Here is a 20,725-nt window from a genome sequence, read left to right on the forward strand (position 1 = left end):
TGAACCGAGCCGGGAGAGAGGGGCTGGATGCGCCGATGGAGAGGTGGGAGGGAGCACTGCTTCACGGAAAGGGGAGGGTTTTTCCTTCTTCTTTTTTTTTTTTTTTTTTTTTTCCGCTATAGGCTTCCCTTCGGGGACAACCGTGGGGCCATTGACTGATGAGGCTGCCTCTTGGACACCGTACACGCAGGGACAAATGAATACGGCCCTGAACTCGCGGCGCCGAGAAGAGCTCAGGAGGAAGTTATTAAATATGCCTACAAACCCCAGGAGTAATGGTTTCTGAGAAGAGATGAGGGATATCCACTGTAGTCAAATAGAACGTTTTATCCGCTGTGAGACACTGCTTGCTCTTTTATCCGCAGAGCACCGACTGGGAAATGAGCAGTGATAAAAATACGGCCTCTAACTTCATTTTACTGATCCCATTTTGGATAGAGGGAGCTTTATTAGGCGCCAGGTAAAGCCTTATAGTGAAATCCTTTTACTTTTACTATGCCAAACTTATCACACTAATATTGGACATATTTAGCAGTCATTGCCATTTCTGACCTGAGTTGCTCAGTAATAGTAGTACGATATGTTCAGTAGTATAAAGATGAATACATTTGTTTATTTAAAACCGTCAAGATCGCTGCAAGAAAGTAACTAATTCTGCAGTGGACTGTTTTCTCAGTTAAGGCATTTATCCCTGAACTAAAATGAAAATAAACAGAATTGAATCGACTGGAGTCCATCCATCATTATTGTAAAAGGGGGTGAGTATCTATATTTGGCAAAGATGAAAAAATTGCTTGAGGAATGTTACTCAAAAAGGAAATGCTCTGACAAATAACTAAGAAAAACGCCGGTATTTCGAGAGCGACCCTTACCCAGCATTTCTAAACAAGGACAAAAATAGTCCTGGTCAAAGAGCTGCTTTCGACACAGTCGCATTGTTGACAGAAACAGTTTAGTGTGTGTTAGTAAAAATGCCATTCATTCTGACTGCGGCTCTCAGCTAAAGTGTACAAATCAGGTCTGACTGAAGGCCCATTACCTCAGAGACACTCCACACAACTGCTTTCCCTCAGTCTCCTCTCGCTGCTGCAGTACTAAACCAGGACAACATCACAGGCTGCAATGTTTTCCAAACATCTCACCGAGGTTTGCTGTAGGTGTCTTTTCAAGAGCCTAGAGCAACACTTACAGGCTAATGTTAAATCATTAAATTCTTCTAAAAGCATGATGTTTTTGAGCAGTACATCACAAGAAGAGGGGATGGAGCAACGAAAACTGGAAACAGAATGAACAAATATGTCTTTCAATACATCGCTTTAGACTTTTATCTTAATGAATAATTAATAACATCACTGTGACGTCACATGATTGCCTAATTAAAATGAGCCTCTGTCTTCATTGTGTGACGTCCCTATTCATTTGGCGAACACCGGTGAAGATTAGAAGCAAGGCGAGCGTAAATGCAGAAGGGTCTGAGCAGCGGCCGCTCCTTTGAGGCATGACTGATCTGGAGCTGGAGTTTAGGCGCTCCATTACCAGCTCATTAAGTCACATTAGAACCGGGCAGATGAGATACACGTCTGCGAGAAGCATGAGGAGCAGGCCGAGTTCAGTCTCCTCCTCACATGTCGGGTAACTCGCGCCGACCAGAGCCGGATGGAGCAGCCACTTACCAGAGTCGGAGCTGGATGTCGCCACAGGCATTTTCAAAAGCGTCTTCTCCACCCGCTATCGTCCACACCGCCTGATAGGTCAACTGTAATGAGAGAGAGAGAACATAGAAAGAGAAAGGAAAGTGTTAGTTCACTAATGAAGCATCGATTGAGAATATGAATGTAAATGCCACGCAAAGTCAATGGGAATTAGACAGAGAAGAACGCCTTTAGCAAGAATGCCGTCAATTTGCATTCTGAACACCTTCCCATAACTGACTTGAACTTTTTCATCAGCAACGTGGGTACTGTTGAATTCCAGGGCTGCAGGGAATGTGGTACCTAGTTGTAAATATGTAAAACATGCACTACCGTTACAGTTACAGGCCAGTTCTATAGCTTCAGTAAACAGTTTGAGGGTTTTCTAATCATCAATTTCCCTCTGACACGATAAGCTAACACAATGTACCATTACAACACTGGAGCGACGGTTGCTAGAAATGAGCCTCTGCACACCTATGTAGGTATTCCATGAAAAATCACCTGTTTCCAGCTAGAATAGGCATAGACTGGATTCACTTAATGTCATCCTCATTTTAAAAAATCTGTGTTTTTCTGATAAATAAGGACATTCAAAGTGACCCCACACTTTGGAGCAGTAGTGTATACTGTATGTAATGCTATATAGAGAAGGGTTGAATAATTGAAATTGAAATGATTGCAATCATAAGCCTGGTCGACAGGTCTACAGCCTCCTGTGGCAGCAACAACTCATGGTTTGGACTTTGGAGGAATAAAATGGAAACCTCATCTTTCACATGGATATCTCTAAAAGCCATATTTAGAGTTTTAAAAATGAAAAAAAAAAAAAAAATTAAATGGAATTGAAATTTGAGTGTTTTTGCCACATAAATAGTGCCATACACATTTACACAATTTTATTTTACGACATTACTAGGATTTGATAGTACTTTTACTTATATATTTATTGATTTGCAGCGTATTCCCTGCTCGTCACAACAAAGACCTTTTCTCCACTGCTTTAAAGCATCATTCATTACCGGTTCGTGTAAACATGCTGCCAGACACATCTCAATTGGTCTCTAACTTTATTACTGACTATAAATAGGACACTGGGTTGCCGTGGTGACGCCTAAACGCTTGCACGTCACGTCCATGGGGAAGACTGCGAACAGGATCTCTATGAGTGAGTGAGTGAGTGGGCAGGCAGCTAACATTAGCTTAGCCAGGATCTCTGCTGATTCTAATTGATCCATTTAACATCAGGCAGTGGGAAAAAGCTTCGGGCGGCGAAAACAAAGCCAGAAGATTAAGGCCTTGTTGTCCAGAGTGGATTAATCCGCATGCACTAAACAGCAATTAGAGATAAGGCAGAAGAAGATGTTGCATTGAGAGCGGCTCATATCGTGTGGAGCAGGTCAAAGCGGAGAACACTAATGCAACAATGGTGAGGAGGGAAGACATGACACCATATCTGGGGATGCTGGTGCACGGTTGCCATGGTGATATTTAAGTGCTATGTACACGTGTGGTACCCAGTAATGTCACTGTGCAGGTCAATCAGATTAAATATGTCAACATTAGACATTTATAAGGGTTTCCTCCTCTGTGTACTAAACATATTTTACAAACAGTGCATTATCTTCAAACCTAAACCTTTAAACCTCTTGAGAACTAGAGCAAGATCGGATTCTGCACTATATTTTTCAGTGACTATCAAGGTGGTTGGACTTTCAGACTTTCTTTCACACTCACTTAATATTACAGCCTCCCATTAAAATTGCTCATTTCTTTGTCTGAGCCCACATATTTGAAACACCTGAGCCGGACTCTGATGACTCACACAGAAAGCTGCCACTTTCTGAGCTCTTTCTCAGTGTTTTAATTACACAGTGCGAGCTACGGGATATAAAAGGTGATAATTCTCCACTTCTCGCTGTAAACATTGATTTTATGTAAGTTGGTTGAAGATTGAAAAGTAAGTTTGTACTAAATACTGGTTATTCTAAACAAAGCTGGTAACGGAAGCTGTCATCAAAATGAGCCCGTAATTGAGCAGGTGGGAGAGGAAAGCGTTTTAATCTCTTGAGGAGGAGACAGACTGATTTCAGTGAGCAGCGCCGCTCAAACATGAAGATAAAACAGAAATCCAGGTCGAAGCAACTTTGCAACATTGTTAAACGTTGGAAAAGTCGGTTCAGGAGAGCACAGGCCCGCTGAGATGTGTTTGTTGAAAAACCTGCTGCTGCCAATGTCAGATTAAAGCATATTTGCAGGCTTTAGGAAATCTGCGCGGAGCTCCTTAATGCTGCATACCAGTCCTCCAGCTTATCCGGAGCATCCCGTGTTTGCACTGGGAAATGGCAGAGGCTGTCAAAGGTATGCTAGAACGACCACACACAGTTTAAGAGCTCAAAGCCAAGTGCACTGGGGCTTGTAGTGCAGAAGCTGGCCTGACACAGCACTAGGTCGAAGGAGGCGTGAAGGAAGACTAATTATGGTGGAGTAGGCCTTGACAAAGGTGGCATTTTCTGCTGCATTCACAAAAACAAAACAAACACAACCCGCCACATCACATTGTGGATACTTTTACTGAACAGGACGTGGAAACACCCGCTCCACTATTTTACATTGTTGTTCTTTCTGAAATACTGGACTGCCGGAGTTTGTTGAGCTTCAAATACACACAAGATCCTGATAAATATCCTCTACTCAAGAGCTAATATCTCCAATGCTTCAGTCCTCCATCCATGAGATTTCTTAAAGTCAGTCAACAGAGAAAACATCAAGACCAGGACAACATAATCCGCAGCTCAGATAGATTTCATTTGTGAAAGAAAACTGCAAAAGTGTTAAGAGTTTTAGGTCAGCTCGTCTCCAGGGTGACATTATGTGAAGTAGTCTCTAAATCTCTCTTCGTAGCTTCAGACACTTCCTCTTTGTACGCCTTTGAGGAAGCATCTCAAAAGCACAGCTGCCGGGCCATTGGATGCACAGACCCGCTATTACGCTGACACTCGGCTAAAACAAGGAGACAGCTGGTGGAGTGGACCGCCGTGGAGATGTAAAAAGACATTTGACAGCCGCACTTGTAACCAGCCTACCGTCAGCTGACAGTGGGCTTTACATTCCAGCAAACCGTGGCTTTACATAACCAGAAATGAGCGCACAAGGAGAGGCTTTGGTGTCCTGACATGCTGTTGTTCTTGGGAGTGATCAGGAGCGAGCTCTGGAGAAGGGGATGGGCGATACTCACAAAAAGGATCAATATTTTGGGGACTTTCCTGATAACAATAATCAAGCAATACTTATTGCAATAAAATATGTGTGCGTGCGTCTGTGTTGACTGGGTTTAAACATAACCTTTTTGCATTTAAAAGAACTTATACAGTATTTGAGCAGCTTCTGCTTGGAAACTACGCAGTGGCGGAGTGATCTGCTAGTGGTTCCCAACGTTTTTTGTCTTTCGTACCCCTTTGGCCTTTCAGTGGTCAACTGTGTACCCCCTACCTCAAGGGTGTTATAGTTTATTTTGAAAGTAATTACTTAAAAGTGGTATTTGTAAGAAAAAGGACAATGTTGCAGTCAAAATAAACCTAAAATTCTAAAACTGAAAAATATAGCCTTTCCTATAAAAATTATGCTACATTTTCCTTTTTTTTCAACCTGAAATCATTCCAAGTACCCCCTACTAGGTCCTCGAGTACCCCCAGGGGTCCCCGTACCCCTGGTTGGAAAACACTGTGCTAGGTTACCGGATCTACAGTAGTTTGTTTACCTGCGGCCGGCATTACTACACGTGGAATTCACAAAGCAGCTTTCTACAAATCAGATATCTTAACGTTTGGAGGACTACCCCATGATTTTGAATACGTTTTTAATGCAGGCTACATGTGCTACCCTAGCACTAACCTAGCACCACTAAACTCTTCAAATATAAGGACAACATGAATTTAAAAAACTCCAGAAATCAACAACACTCTGGATAACAGGGAAATGAGGCCCTAAAAGAACTGATTGCTAAAGGCACACTTTAAGAGCGAAGTCTGCTTCTGCAGATCAACTAAATTAGATATCAGCAATGCTATTTTTGCATCAGGTTATCAAAAATAACGCATAAAGAGGAAGCGAACTGGTGATGTCCCTCTTTCTGCAAAGGTACAAGTTACAGTAGATCTGAGAGCAACAATATCTCTTTTAAACCCCCTTTGTTTGATGATTACTCTGCACTTACCTAACAGTACCTTTTCTGGATTTTGAAGTGGTTTCTTGGCTTCCAAACTACACAGTATAATCAATTTCTTCATATTTTCCAAACCATTTTGATATCTTAAAGACAACATATCGGCCTATTCTACACTCGCACACTGTAGCCAGTACTTAAAGGGAGAGAGCTTTGTTATTCAGCTCCACTTCATGGAAGATTGAAACTTATTTGCCTCAAATCGACCTTGCCGTCCTCTTGGGGCGCTTAGTGCTCTAAACGTCACTAACCTTTAACTGGACTTACACCCCTGTTCTGTGCAAAATGATGTTGGCACACTTTGGATGTCTTTCAGCGCGCATCCCCAGCGGCGCTAAAGGAAGTGCTGGTGTCCTTGAAGGTGGCGATAAGATGGTAAACACAGCGAGAGTGATTTGGACCCGCGGAGAAAAGACCTATTTGTAAAGTCATCTTTGAGTAGTGGCGCGAGAGGTGGACCAGGTGCCGCTGAAGCCAGTGTGAAAACGCCTGGAGCTCTTCCCACAGTGAGGCTCCATTAAAGTCTGTGGAGTGGACATGCTCACACACAAACCCACACGCGCGCTTAGCGACGCGCACCAGCGGCCAAACAAGTCTTAATCCACGCATGCAGGCTGGCGTCAGGCCTAAAAATAACCCCACGCTCCCACAGGTTCAGCTCCTCTCATTACTTTACAAGGGAAGGCTGTCGTATCCAAGACAACCGCGTGAGGAGCCTTTTTACCCCCCCGCGCACTTCACCATGGCAACAAGGGAAAATGCGTAAAATAATAATAAGTCGGAGCTAAATATGGTGGGTCTTGAAATGGTATGAGCAACAGAGTCTGAGAATAGATTTGCTCTTTGGGCGAGATCGATTGTGTTGTAACACAGTTTGAACAATTGGGATTGCTGGACTTAAAAAAAATAAAAATCAATTTCTCTCGTCATCACAGGATTTGTAAGTGCTGCCCGAACTAAGACTGTGACTAAACTGAGTAGAAAACCCACTCCATATGATCTGAACGTTAATCCTAAACCAGCCCAGTGAAATAACAGGGGTTTTCAAGTTCATTTTTATTCAAATGTTACCTCTCCCTTGTCACAAAATTAATTGGATTGTATAAAAAAAGAAAGAAAAAAAGTACTACAGCTGAATTCAGAACCAGAAAGCGTCACTTTGCATATATTCTGCGTTAATTGAGGAGGATTAAATTAGTTTTGTAACCCAAAGCATACAAAGATGACATGAGATATAAACTACTGGCAGATGGTGTTTCTTCTAACTTTAAATGCTTGTTATAAATTCTTTAAGAAAACCGTTTAGTGCACCCCCTTGTCGAGGAACTAAACTTTGCCGAATAAAAGCGGTTCATTCCGTGGTGTCTTCAGGGTCCAAATAAACAATCCAAGTCTGTGTACAAATCAACGCGACTGAGGTCTTTTGAAGGAGAGCACGGACAGCAGAGCTGTTCAAAGCCAGTCAGTCGGCTTCACACTCCACTGGTTCCTAAAATAAAAGGTGCGTCTGAATCCCTGCATGCATATTAATGGACTACAGGTACCTCTGTCAAGGAGAGTCGCTTTGCTTTTTTGCTTTGTTTTTTCCAGACGGTTTATAGTGTTGGCAGGATATGAGACCTTTATTACAATGGTACAGCTACAGGTCAAACTACACAATGGAATATAGTACTGCAAGATAAGGCCATACATGAATTATGCTTAGGAGACAAAGTACATTCATTGCTATGAGACCTCTCAAAGTTTGAGTCTTGATCTGACTTTTACAGCCAAAGGAGAACAATAAATTAAAAATTAAAAACAGTTAAGAATCCGGCCGCAGGAGCCTCCAACGTGAGGGCAGCTGAGAAGATCAAGGTGGCCCCTCTTCCCTCCTTTCAGGACATTTGTAACCGTCTCACCCGCAGGTGATCCCACGAACCCTTCACATTCTGCCTTCAGGGAGGAGGAGCAGATTCATACAGGCCAGGTCCAGCTGACTGGTGAATAACTTCATCCAGGCTGTGAGGGAGCTGAACTCTCTCCTTCCCTGCCCTCCTTCCCTCTCTCTACTTGCATGAACTAAATGTGGTCCACAAGCCAATTCAGACTCTTCCTCCACCATAAAAAGAGAAAAAAAAATGGTTTGAGAGTAGTACAATTCATATTCTCAGTCCCTCTTAGCCTTATGCTTAGTGTAAGTGTCGTTGAAAAGACTTGCACTTAGTATTTTTTGTTTTATGGGTTAATATTTTTTGTTGAAATTTATTGTGACTCACGTTGTGAATTTATGTTACATTGTATAAATTAGATAAGTTAATTTGCCAAAGTATTTTTTATTTTTGTACCGCAACTATCGCGAGATTTCGTTTAGTATAAGAGGCTGCGAGATTTGCATTCGCCCAGACATGCAAAAGACTTTGACCGAGCGATCTGCAGCAGCAAGGCCAATTAGCTAGCTGCACAAGGTATTTTATTTTATATTTTGTCTAATTATTTGTATATTTGTGAAGTACATTGGGCTAATTATTGTATACTTGTTTAGTATGCACAAGACTGAAATATTTGCTGCCCAAGAACCTCCGAAGTGGCAGGCGGCCACGAGGTAGCCATTTTGTTTAATGTATTATTTTACCTGTGACTGGACTATGTCTAAAGCATTGTATTTCATGTCCTGTCTAACAGTTTTCACGGCATAAAAGTAAAGCGCCCGTCTTTAAGAAGCCGTGCCTGTGTTGTCATTTCGGAGCCACAGTGAAAACTCGCCCAGCCCAGCGCCGGTGAGAAGCACGTAAAGACGACGGCAGATGCAGTGGGTGACGGTACCGTGGTGCGACACCAGAGGGCGCCATTACCAAAGCTCATCGCCCACAAGCAACGCATCAATAAAGTTATAAGGAATGAGTAAAGTGGAAATTAAGAAAGGACAGTGCTAAAAGAAAAACGAGTGGTTTAAGTCAAGTTTAAAGGCCCACTAAAAGTTTCTAAAGCATATTTGTCAAAGTTACTTGATTTCTTCTGTACCTCAAAGTGATGCATTTTTGTTGAATTAAGTTAGAGTTTTGTGCATTTTGCGTAAGGTCAAAACTACATTTTAAGTTCCCAAAAAGATATTTACAAGTTAAAGTGCAAATAAGCTAATTTGAAGAAGTATTTTGGGAATTCAACTGGTGTGTTAACTAAACGTTAAAGATGAGTGACAAAGATAAAGAAGAGTTACCACTTAACGAAGTTGTAGAACATGAAGAAGTGCAAGCTACAGAACAACAAACTGTTCGTAAAAGTGAAAGAGTCAGAACATTAACCGAAAAGGGTAAAGAGCTTCAAGAGGAGAAACTAAAGAGCCTCCAACACAAATATGCACTCGTATTTGAAAAATGGAGATATGAAGCAAGACTGAGCAGAGTAATGCTGAGGAAGAATGCTTCAGAAAGTGAATTAAAGGAGTTGATCGATAATGTAAACATCACTTGTAAAGATGTGCAAATCGTTTATGACCAGATACGTCAAATACAATCTCCCGAAGCAGACATAAGGCGTAAAGTTGATGCATGCACGTCACTCTCCGTATTTATTGTCAACAAAGCTGAGAAATGGCTCGAAGGAGACATTGAGGACGATGAAGAACCATGGCCGGATGTTGGATCATGCTTAGGATCTGAAGGGTCTAAATCAAGGTCAAAATCACGAAGGTCCAAAGGTAGTTCAGGACAATCATGCTCACAAACAATAAAAAGATTGGAAGCTGAGGCTGAAGCAGCTGCATCTCAAGAAGTACTAGCAGTAATGGACGTGCAGGAAAAGGAAACAGCTGAACTACAAAAATTGGAACTTGAGAACTTTGCAAGGCAACAAGCAATGGAGGAGCAGCGTAGAAAGATTGACCGCTTGGAAGAAGTTAAGAAATTGAATGCTGCCAAAGCTCGTGTAAAGGTTTATGATGAAGTTGAAAGTACTGCTGAAAGTCGAAGTTTGTTACACAGTATTAAAGCAGCGAGTGAAACCCAAGCAATCCCTATCATACCAAGCAATCCTTTTCAAGCTACAAACACAACCCAAGTCTTTCATGCTACAAGCCATGCATTTGTTCCACACGTTCAACAGACTCCTATCATACAAGCAAAGACCACAAGTCAAACACTCAAAGCATCAAGTCCACCATTCATCCCTCAAGCCACACAAGTCCATACAGTCGTAACGCAACCACAGGCAAATTCTGATCTAGTTGGCATACTAGCAGAAGCAATAAGTGCAAATCGACTTCCAACTCCAGAACCTGCATTGTTCACTGGAGACCCACTAAAGTTCAAAGACTGGCAGTTGTCATTTGAAACCTTGATCGAAAGAAAGAACATTCCCAAGAATGAGAGACTTTACTATCTCAGGAAGTATCTCGGTGGACCTGCAAAAAGAGCAGTAGAAGGATTTCTCTTAGTAGGCACAGATGAAGCGTACGACTCAGCTTGGAATGTGCTGGAAAAGCGTTTTGGAGATCTGTTTACCATAGGAAAATGCTTCAGAGACAAGCTTCATGGTTGGCCGAAAATAAGCTACAAAGATGGAAGTGAGTTAAGGGAATTTGCTGACTTTCTTGGAAGTTGTGAAGCTGCGATACCACACATAAAGGCATTAGAAGTTCTCAATGATTGTATGGAAATTCAGAGACTCTTGTTGAAACTTCCAGATTGGTTGACTACAAGATGGAACCGCACAGCCATGAAAATAAGACGAACAAATAATGGAGAGTATCCATCCTTCCGCACGTTTGTGGAGTTCGTGTCCATGGAAGCTGACTTAGCGTGCGATCCCATAGCCTCAATGCAAGCCCTCAAAGGTTTGGACACAAGTAAGCCCAAACATCCACGCAGTCAAGTCATTCAAGCAAAAACGCTAACTACAAACTCAAGTCACTCAACAAGCTCAGGTCACACAAATACTGTAACCTGTCTCTTCTGCAAAAAGAATGGTCACACACTTGATAAATGTTTCAAGTTCACGGATAAAACAGTTCAAGATCGTATCAAGTTTGCACAGACAGAAAAGCTGTGTTTCGGATGCTTAAAGACTGGACATCATTCAAAGAAGTGCGATAAAAGGAGCACGTGTGAAAAATGTCAGAGAAGACACCCTACATGTCTACACGACGACAAGTTCATGGAACGTAAAAGGGCAACACCTGTAAAGAGTGAGGATAACACTCAAGACAAAGTAGACACTAAAGACACAAAGGAAGAAGACAAATCGTCAACTGCAATCTCTAACAGGGTAACTCAAGAAACCTCAAGCACGTTGACGTCTTCTATACTACCTGTCTGGGTCTCATCCACAAACCACCCAGAGAAAGAAGTTTTGGTGTATGCACTTCTCGACTCACAGAGTGATACATCCTTCATCTTGGATGAAGTAGCCCAAGATCTCAACACAGATAAAAGCAAAGCCAATCTGCGGCTATCAACTATGTCCGCCAAGTCAACAGTTATACCATGTGAGAAGCTGGTAAACCTTCAAGTCAGAGGATATACGTGTGAAAAGAAAATCATATTACCACCAGTCTTTACAAGAGAGTTCATACCAGTTAACAGGTCACATATCCCAACTTCTGACACCGCTTTGAAGTGGCCTCATCTGGAAAGGCTAGCAGATAAGTTACCACCAATGCTCGAATGTGAAGTTGGTCTGCTTATCGGCTATAACTGTCAACAAGCCCTTCTACCAAGAGAAGTTCTCGCAGGCAAAGAAAACCAACCCTACGCACAGCTAACCGATCTCGGCTGGAGCATAGTTGGTTGCTCGTCTCAAGTCCACGATCACAATGATGCCATCGGCACAAGTCACAGAATCATTGTGCGTGAAGTAACTCCTGCGTCACAACCAGCAGTTGAACTCAAACAAGAAGTGCGTTTTGTATGCAGAACTCAAGTAAAGGAAGTCAGTCCAATTGATGTGATAAAGGCTTTGGAATCTGATTTCTCAGAGCATGCAACAGACGACAATCCAATCTCTCAGGAAGACATTTTGTTCATGACAAAGGTGACAAAAGGCATAAGACAAAGGGAAGACGGTCACTACGAACTTCCACTACCATTCAAAACAGACAATCCAAATCTTCCAAACAACAAACAATACGCTGAACACAGATTGTCTTCATTGGAACGTAGACTCAAAAAGGATGAGAAATACTACAAGGATTACGTCAAGTTCATGGACGACATCATAACCCGTGGAGACGCAGAAAGAGTCCCAGTACAAGAGCTGGAAAACAAGACGGCGTGGTACATCCCTCATCACGGGGTGTACCACCCCCATAAGCCCGAAAAGATCCGCGTGGTTTTTGATTGTTCTGCCCGTTTCCATGACACATCTCTTAACGATCACCTTCTGACTGGACCAGACCTCACCAATGCACTGGTCGGAGTGTTATGCCGATTCAGAAAGGGTCCAATCGCCTTCATGTGTGACGTGGAGAGAATGTTCCATCAATTCCATGTTGTCAAGGAACATCAAGACTACCTGAGATTTCTCTGGTGGGACAAAGGCGATTTGAACTCCGAGCCTTCAGTGTACAGGATGAAAGTGCACCTTTTCGGGGCAGCTTCCTCTCCCGGATGCTGTAACTTCGGACTCAAACATCTCGCATCTCAAGGCAAAGACAAGTTCAGCAAGGAGACTGTCAAGTTCATCCAAAGAGGTTTCTACGTTGATGATGGACTTGCCAGCGTAACGTCAACAGCCGAAGCCATAAAGCTGGTCGAAGAGTCAAGAGCACTTTGCAAGACAGGCAAACTCCATTTGCATAAGTTTGTGTCAAACAATAAAGAAGTGCTCGAAGCAATTCCCAAAGAAGAACAAGCTCAAGCCAAAGACCAAGACATGGCTCTTGGAGAACCCCACATCGAACGTGCACTCGGAGTACAATGGTGTATCGAGGCAGATGAATTCCAATTCAGAGTCCAAGTCAAAGACAACCCGTTGACAAGGAGAGGGGTGCTCTCGACAGTTGCGTCAGTCTATGACCCCCTTGGGTTTGTCGCTCCGTTCATACTGATTGGAAAGCAAATACTCCAAACATTGTGCAAAGACAAAGTTAATTGGGACGACGATCTCCCAGACCACATTCTACCACGATGGGAAGCATGGTTGAGAGACCTGCCCAAACTGGCAGCTCTGAAGATCCCACGAAGCTACTCACAAGACATCAATGTTGTACAGTATGAGTTACATAACTTCTCAGACGCAAGCCTCGAAGGTTATGGCGCATGTTCATACCTCAGAGCAATAAGTAAAGAAGGACAAATCAGTTGTTCACTCGTCATGGGTAAAGCGAGAGTTACACCCACTAAACAAACGACTATCCCAAGACTCGAACTATCGTCAGCTGTGACTTCAGTCCGCAATGCAGATGTAATCAAGCGAGAATTGGAAATTGGAAATCTCAACGAATATTATTGGTCCGATTCACAAGTCATATTGGCATACATAGCCAACGATGCAAAGAGATTTCACACATTCGTCGCCAATCGAATCCAACGAATAAGACAAAGTACAAGTCCTGAAAAATGGCAGCACGTCAGCTCAGAACATAACCCGGCTGATCATGCCTCAAGAGGTTTAAGCGCAACTCAGCTGAAAGAATCAAACTGGTTAAAAGGCCCAGATTTCCTTTGGAAACAAGATCTTCCAGTCAATAAGGAAATGGTGGGAGAGATCGAAGAAACGGATCCTGAACTCCGTAAAGGTCACACGCACACAACACAGTCAAAGGAAGCAAACCCAGTGCTAGAACGTTTAAAGAAGTTTTCCGATTGGTCAAGAGCAGTAAAGGCTATCGCCAGACTCAAAAGATTCATCAAAGAATATAAAGGTATCCAACAAAGAACGAACAAAGTTACAGATCTTGAAGAGAGAAAGGACGTAGAAGTGTTCATCATCAAGTTAGTGCAAAGAGAAGCTTTCCCCGAGGAAATACAGAAAATCAGATCTCAAAAGGAAAATTCTCTACACAAGCACAACAGGCTTAAACAGTTGAACGCTTTCCTGGACAAGTCAGATGTTCTCAGGGTGGGAGGAAGATTATCCCAATCAGCGTTACACCATGATGTCAAACACCCCGCAATTCTTCCCAAAGAATCTCACGTGTCAGCCCTACTCGTAAAACACTATCATGAACGTGTACATCACCAAGGAAGAGGCATGACTACAAATGAATTGCGTGCAAATGGACTATGGATCTTAGGATGTGGAAATGTTGTTTCATCGCACATCTACCGCTGCGTTAAGTGCAGAAAGTACAGAAAGGCTACAAATGTCCAACAGATGGCAGATTTGCCAGAAGTGAGAACAGAAACAGCACCACCTTTTACCTACTGTGGCATCGACTGTTTCGGCCCATTCATAGTAAAGGATGGAAGAAAAGAAGTGAAAAGATACGGATTACTGTTCACATGCTTATGTTCACGAGCAGTGCACATTGAAACACTCGATGACTTATCAACAGATGCTTTCATGAATGCTCTTCGAACTGTGATCGCCATAAGAGGTCCTGTCCGACAATTAAGGTGCGACCAAGGGACAAACTTTATGGGAGCTAAAAGAGAGTTTTTGGAGTTAATGAAAGACATGGATCAAGAACCACAAAGAGCCATTGGTTGCGAATTTGTGATGAACGTTCCATCAGCAAGCCACATGGGAGGCATCTGGGAACGCCAAATTCGAACAGTGAGAAGCATACTTACAGCAATGCTTGACAAGTCTTCAAACAGACTCGATACAACTAGTTTAAGAACACTACTTTACGAGACAATGGCAATCATCAACAGTAGACCTTTAAGTGTTGAATATCTAAACGATCCCACGGGTCCAGAACCACTAACTCCTAATCACATATTAACGATGAAATCTTCAGTTATTCTTCCCCCTCCAGGACAGTTTTGCAAGGATGATTTGTACTTGAACAAAAGATGGAGAAAGGTTCAATTTCTAGCAAATGAATTTTGGCAAAGATGGAGGCGAGAATATTTGTTGAATCTCCAACAGCGACAGAAATGGCAGAAAGTTTCAAGAAACCTGCAAGTAAATGATATTGTGATAATACAGGATGACAACGCTCCAAGATGTAAATGGAAACTAGCTAAAGTGATAGAGACTTTGGAAAGCCCGGACGGCAAAGTTCGAAAAGTGAAGCTGAAGACCAGTGAAACCACCTTTGACAAAGGGAAACCACTGACGAGACTAATACACCTAGAAAGACCTATTCACAAAGTCGTGACTCTACTCGAGACCGACATACATAGTAAACAAACTAACCAGGACACGTCTTAGAAAATCACATTAAGAAATAATGAGTGATTTTGGTGGGAGTGTAAGTGTCGTTGAAAAGACTTGCACTTAGTATTTTTTGTTTTATGGGTTAATATTTTTTGTTGAAATTTATTGTGACTCACGTTGTGAATTTATGTTACATTGTATAAATTAGATAAGTTAATTTGCCAAAGTATTTTTTATTTTTGTACCGCAACTATCGCGAGATTTCGTTTAGTATAAGAGGCTGCGAGATTTGCATTCGCCCAGACATGCAAAAGACTTTGACCGAGCGATCTGCAGCAGCAAGGCCAATTAGCTAGCTGCACAAGGTATTTTATTTTATATTTTGTCTAATTATTTGTATATTTGTGAAGTACATTGGGCTAATTATTGTATACTTGTTTAGTATGCACAAGACTGAAATATTTGCTGCCCAAGAACCTCCGAAGTGGCAGGCGGCCACGAGGTAGCCATTTTGTTTAATGTATTATTTTACCTGTGACTGGACTATGTCTAAAGCATTGTATTTCATGTCCTGTCTAACAGTTTTCACGGCATAAAAGTAAAGCGCCCGTCTTTAAGAAGCCGTGCCTGTGTTGTCATTTCGGAGCCACACTTAGATTAGCCTTATACAGCGCAGCCACAACTACCCTGGGGCTTTGTATCAGAATCATGGCTGCCAATTTGAGCCAATAGCAGCTCAGACCATCGATCACACATTTTCATAGACTACAAGCTAGTGTGTGATGTGTCTAGCTCAGGGACACACCAGCAGGCAGCATGTGGATCAAACCGCCAACCTCCGTGTTTGTGGGTGAAGGGCGGCCAGTGTAGCAGGTGATGTAAGCTATCGCGCAATATCCCTTCAGAGTGAGGCGTTAAATAATTCCTGATGGCCCTGGTGATGTGGGCCCTCTGTTCCCTACAGCTGATACAGACAGTAATTATAGTAATTAAAATTAAATGTCAAGCAACCAACCACCGAGAGGCTAAAGGACCAAGGCAGAGATACTCGGGGGAAGTGCTGACAATCACCGCGGACGGTGGCTTTCATTAGAGGCCACGCTCCTTTGTGTCCTTTTCACAGAAACGCTGCCACGACAGGAAAAAAAAAGACGCATCAATGTCACAGTTTTTACTTTGACAGTGAGGCCTTGGGAAAAACTCCCCGGATATCGGGATGATCCGCCAAAACAGAGGCAATAAACAACCTCCACACTGTCCAATAATCGCTCAGTGGAAATACCCTACAGCCCTAGTACTACCACTACTAAATCAGCAGGACTATTGGCACATGGGATTGCACTGGATTAGGCAGGTTTTCTGAAGTTGCATAAAGTATTAGAGATTTTAAAATCGAAATCAGATAGGGGGTAAGATGTGGGATAACAGGTTGAATCCTCTGTAAGAACTTTTATTTGTTACTTCTTTTACAGTAACAATTTCCTATAAAGAGTCTGCAAATTATGTGACGTCCAATCCCTAGGACTTTGATACAACAGTCTTTCCAATGTCACTGCAGGTCCCCATCATTATGAAATATAAATGATTATATATACAGGTTATATATACAGGATACAGGTTTGTACACGGTTATCCACCATTACGCACACCTAATGCATGCCAAACACGGCTCTAGCAGTGTTTCATGCCCTGATCATGGGACTGGCCCCTCAAACACACGCACCTGTCCGTGTGGTCAGCATATGGACAAGCACGCCTCTCACATCTGTGGGCGCATCCCGTCACTCTGAGCATGCGCAGTGCCCGTGAACAGGTGCATGACGCTCGCCTTTGTTTTTATTCCAATTAATTATGTTTCCAAACTCACGAATAAAACACCATCCCGCGCAAAGAAAAAAGCAATATTAGCTTCCGTGTGGTGATAGCTCCGAGCTAATCATTCTCGGATTAAAAACAATCTGATTGAGCAGCTGATTAATTGATGAAATGGGTGCACGCGCGCTGTAGCCTAGCGTTACATGGGCATGATCTGTGCGGAAGAATATGATAGCGGAGATTATGCTGCACGTGTGCTCGTTTCTCACGGCAGATCGCTCAAACTCCGGCAGCAGCGTGCTTGACAAGGGCGAAGGTGGACTGCGCGTTTTGAGAGGCTTTGCTTGAACGCGGCGATTATGACAAGCGTCTCATTAGCTCGAGGAAACTGCGTTTTTTCTTCCACCTGACCTGAGTTTGAAAACGCTCACCTGCTCGCGTCGCTCTTGTCCTCGGATCGAGATGCAACCGCCGGGGGAAGATGCTGCTGGGGTGCCTCCTCCTCCTCCTCCTCCGACTCGAGTTGTGTGGCAGGTCTTGTTTTAATATATGCGGACACTTTCAGTACATTATCGCCTCGGGCAGCCCGCGGAAACAGCGCACGGACGGGACCTGGATTAAAAAGCGGCGCGTGCTCCTGCATTCACCGCCATGGATCAAATTTAAAACGAGTCCGAGTGCTTTCCAGATGATGAACTGCCCTTTCCGAGCGGTACCCTTGTGTGAAGTTGAAGGCTGTCGATGTAGCAGCGTTGAGAGCGGAGACATACGAGCCACTTACGCGCGCTACCGCGGTGCAACAGTGACATCTAGTGGCCAAAGGCGTAAATGCTTCTGGGTTGATAAGTAAAGAACACTTGCACACATATCTTTTCAAATAGTTTATTCCATTAAAGTAGTTTTAGTTTAATTTGAATCACTTTTTGTATAAATTATTTACATTCTTGGCCAAAGGCAGTTTTTGACAGACACAGAGAGAGGGAGGGGGGCTGCATGCCTATTATAAATAATTAGTGAAAGTCACAAATTCCAGTGCAGGTTGTCTTTTGAGAGCTTCGGTGTTTCCTCATCCATTAGGAGTAATCTACCACTGTTCGTTATACTCCGACCTGCCAATAGATGAAGAAGAGACAGATTAAGCCATTGACAGTAACATAAAGCAGAGTTGGCAAGGTGCTTCAGGAAGATTGAATTTCTTCTTGGCATGAAGGACCAGTAGGTGTCCCGGCCCACAGCAAGAGAAAATGCAAATCAATACAGAGCAGAAAGGGAGTATTAAGACAGAGCTCTCAATAAGTGACATAACCTTCAATGCAGTCACTCTGGTCAAATAGAGCCGTTGTGTTCAATTTTTGGAGCAGTATTACCGGCATCTATATCAATAACTATCAATAACATCATTTAGTTTTCAAAGATTGTGTAATAAATCCGCCCCGGCTCCCGTACAAACTGATGCATTTAACTTACTTAGGGGTGTACAGTGACACCCTCGTCATTAAAATACATTGTGATGCTTGCGACTAAAACTGAGGGTGCAAACATTTTAAAATGAGGCTGCAAAGCACCCCTTTGCTCCCCTATAAATCTGCGATACTTTGAGTTTAATCTAAGTTATTCACTGTTCATTTGGTGTGATGCAAATTAAAATGTACAGGTCTGTTATAATATAAAGTATATAATAGGATGAATTCAGCAATGTTTAAAGAGTCATTATAGTATCCAGTCATTATCTATTTTAATAAAGCCCCTCGTCTGAATCTATAATGTATTGAAACGCTTGATGTTGTTGAAGACAAGTGCTTGTCTCTTACCGAGGTTCACTGTCTTGGTTTGAGTCTGCTCCAAAAAGCAGCCATGCCACGTCCTCTGGACTTGACCTCTTTCCATACCTGAGGGAATAGGCACACACAGCTCTGAAGACGGCTGAAGCCAAGCTCACATGGGATTTTGTTATTCATGCGAAAAGCCGCTCTGATCCACAACAGCAGCCGCTCAATAGGCAACAGTGCTATTGAATTGCAGCGGCTTGGCTGGGACTGGCAGCCCAGGCAATGAATGTTAACACTCCTTTATCAAAACACAAGTGGAGTCAACGTGGGGAGAGGGAGTTTAATATTTATACATACTCAGTCCAATACTACTCCTATTCTCCAAGTTCTCAAGGTCAGATATGGGATGAAAAGTTTATGCCCCATTTTTTAACTGAGAACTTTTTTCAGTTTTGCCATCAGGACACTAAAGAACAGATGTGGCAAGTAAAGCTACTGAACCACTTTGGAGCCTAATGAGAAAAATGTAATGTGACTATAGTTCAGAACAGGAATTAATCATTTTTACTAGGCTACTGTTCATTAGTTCATTTAAAACGGGTGTATTCCTTTTTTGTTATGATGTGTAGCTTTCGACGTGGGAATCCTACTCTATCATTGAAAATAATGACATATAATAATACAAAAGTACTTTTTTTCTTCTTCTGGGGACTCACCTCTGTCTGGTGATGAGGTTGACATAGTGTCTGACGGCCGCGTGGTACTTGGCCCATTCCTCGGGTGACGCGCTGTTGCCCGGGCTCTCGGGTTTCGGAGGGTACGCGTCCGAAAAGCTGCTCCAACACAGCAGCAGACACACGACCAGCGCAGCCAGCATCGTCCACGACCTCAGCATGGTGCCCATCTGAGAAGAACAGGTGCAGGGACCACTTGTAAGGCATGCCAAGACAAAAAAACACTGGTATGTAAAGGGAAACTTACATTGTACTTGTCCGCCTTGTGTTCCGGGTGTTGCTTGTCTTTGCCTTTTCGTACCCTTGCATTTTATACAGCTGGAGGGATACCTGATGTGCGCTCGCGCTAAACCACACCCCCTCAGACTTTCCTCGCGCTTTGGAGAGGAGGTCACACACACACACGCGCACACACACACTACTCATCTCTAGTGCGCACTTCAACTTTATGGCTCTTTGCTTGCGCATCTTTGACGCACGTGTCTCCTGTCAGTGGCCTAAGAAGACACATTAAAAATATATCCTAATATAAATATAGAATAAGCGACCCCCCCTCTTTTACTACTACCGTGCAACCTGAAAGAAGAGCAACCATAAAGCAGTTTTACTACTAAAGTCACAGCGGAGATCGACATTAGCCACACCCCACTGGCCTTTATGTGTAAACCTCTCAATTCGCTTACAGGTTTACTGGGCCTTTCATTACAAAGAGGCACCCCAGTTTACTACTTAATTCTAATGAAAAAGACCCCAAACTTGGCAGGACAGAACAGCTTTTGATCAAGAGCTTTTCTGAATAAATCACAACTGGACAGCATTAGTTCCCAACATAATGTTAGAAACTAATGCTGAAACTAAACCTTCGAGCACCGTCTGCCACGGTTTGGATATAGCAGATATAGTGTAATGCTGTATTAGTACAATTCTGTGTTAAGCATATTTCTATCAGTGTGAAAAATGTCCGATCGTTACCTTTATATCCCTTTTTTTTAGCTACATGTTACTCTTTTTTGCCTTTTGTTTATTGCACACTGTCTAAGCCAACTTTTGTGCCAAATAAGCCTATAGAGCACTGCCATCAAACAAAGCGATTGCCTTCTTTCATTACAATAGCATGCATTCAGGGCCGGATTTAAGTAAAATGGGCCCCAGGGCTAAAGTTTTTTTTAGGGCCCCTCATAATCAATCAATATTTATTTATATAGCGCCTTAACAACATCTGTACATATACTGTATGTATTCTCTCTC

General features: G+C 42.8%; 2 protein-coding genes across 2 annotated transcripts in view; both read right to left on the reverse strand.

The window, feature by feature from the left end:
- mpp2b (MAGUK p55 scaffold protein 2b) overlaps positions 1-17,719 on the reverse strand; it is a 46,077-nt gene extending 28,358 nt beyond the window's left edge. The window contains exons 1-2 of the mRNA XM_079577351.1: positions 17,406-17,719; positions 1,674-1,756 (exon numbers count right to left, since the gene is read on the reverse strand). Coding sequence (XP_079433477.1) covers positions 1,674-1,704 — 31 coding nt within the window. The 5' untranslated portion in view covers positions 1,705-1,756; positions 17,406-17,719. The remainder of the gene's footprint in view (positions 1-1,673; positions 1,757-17,405) is intronic.
- Positions 17,720-17,865: 146 nt separating this feature from the next.
- On the reverse strand, positions 17,866-19,872 carry LOC306978431 (peptide Y-like). The gene is made up of 4 exons (XM_079576964.1): positions 19,725-19,872; positions 19,460-19,647; positions 18,786-18,863; positions 17,866-18,083 (listed from the first exon to the last, which is right to left on the reverse strand). The coding sequence occupies exons 2-4, from the start codon at positions 19,645-19,647 to the stop codon at positions 18,059-18,061; spliced, it is 291 nt and encodes a 96-aa protein (XP_079433090.1). The 5' UTR covers positions 19,725-19,872; the 3' UTR covers positions 17,866-18,058.
- Between the last annotated feature and the right edge of the window lie 853 nt (positions 19,873-20,725).

This window comes from Gobius niger (assembly GCF_951799975.1).
Source record: "Gobius niger genome assembly, chromosome: 19".
NCBI classification, from domain to species: domain Eukaryota; kingdom Metazoa; phylum Chordata; class Actinopteri; order Gobiiformes; family Gobiidae; genus Gobius; species Gobius niger.

Excerpts from the sequence above, each read along its gene's own strand:
- LOC306978431 (XM_079576964.1), bottom strand. The coding sequence starts at position 19,647 with ATGGGCACCATGCTGAGGTCGTGGACGATGCTGGCTGCGCTGGTCGTG. Across the intron at positions 18,864-19,459 it reads AACCTCATCACCAGACAGAG|GTATGGAAAGAGGTCAAGTC; the intron begins GTGAGTCCCCAG and ends CTATTCCCTCAG. Across the intron at positions 18,084-18,785 it reads AACCAAGACAGTGAACCTCG|GTCGGAGTATAACGAACAGT; the intron begins GTAAGAGACAAG and ends ATCTATTGGCAG.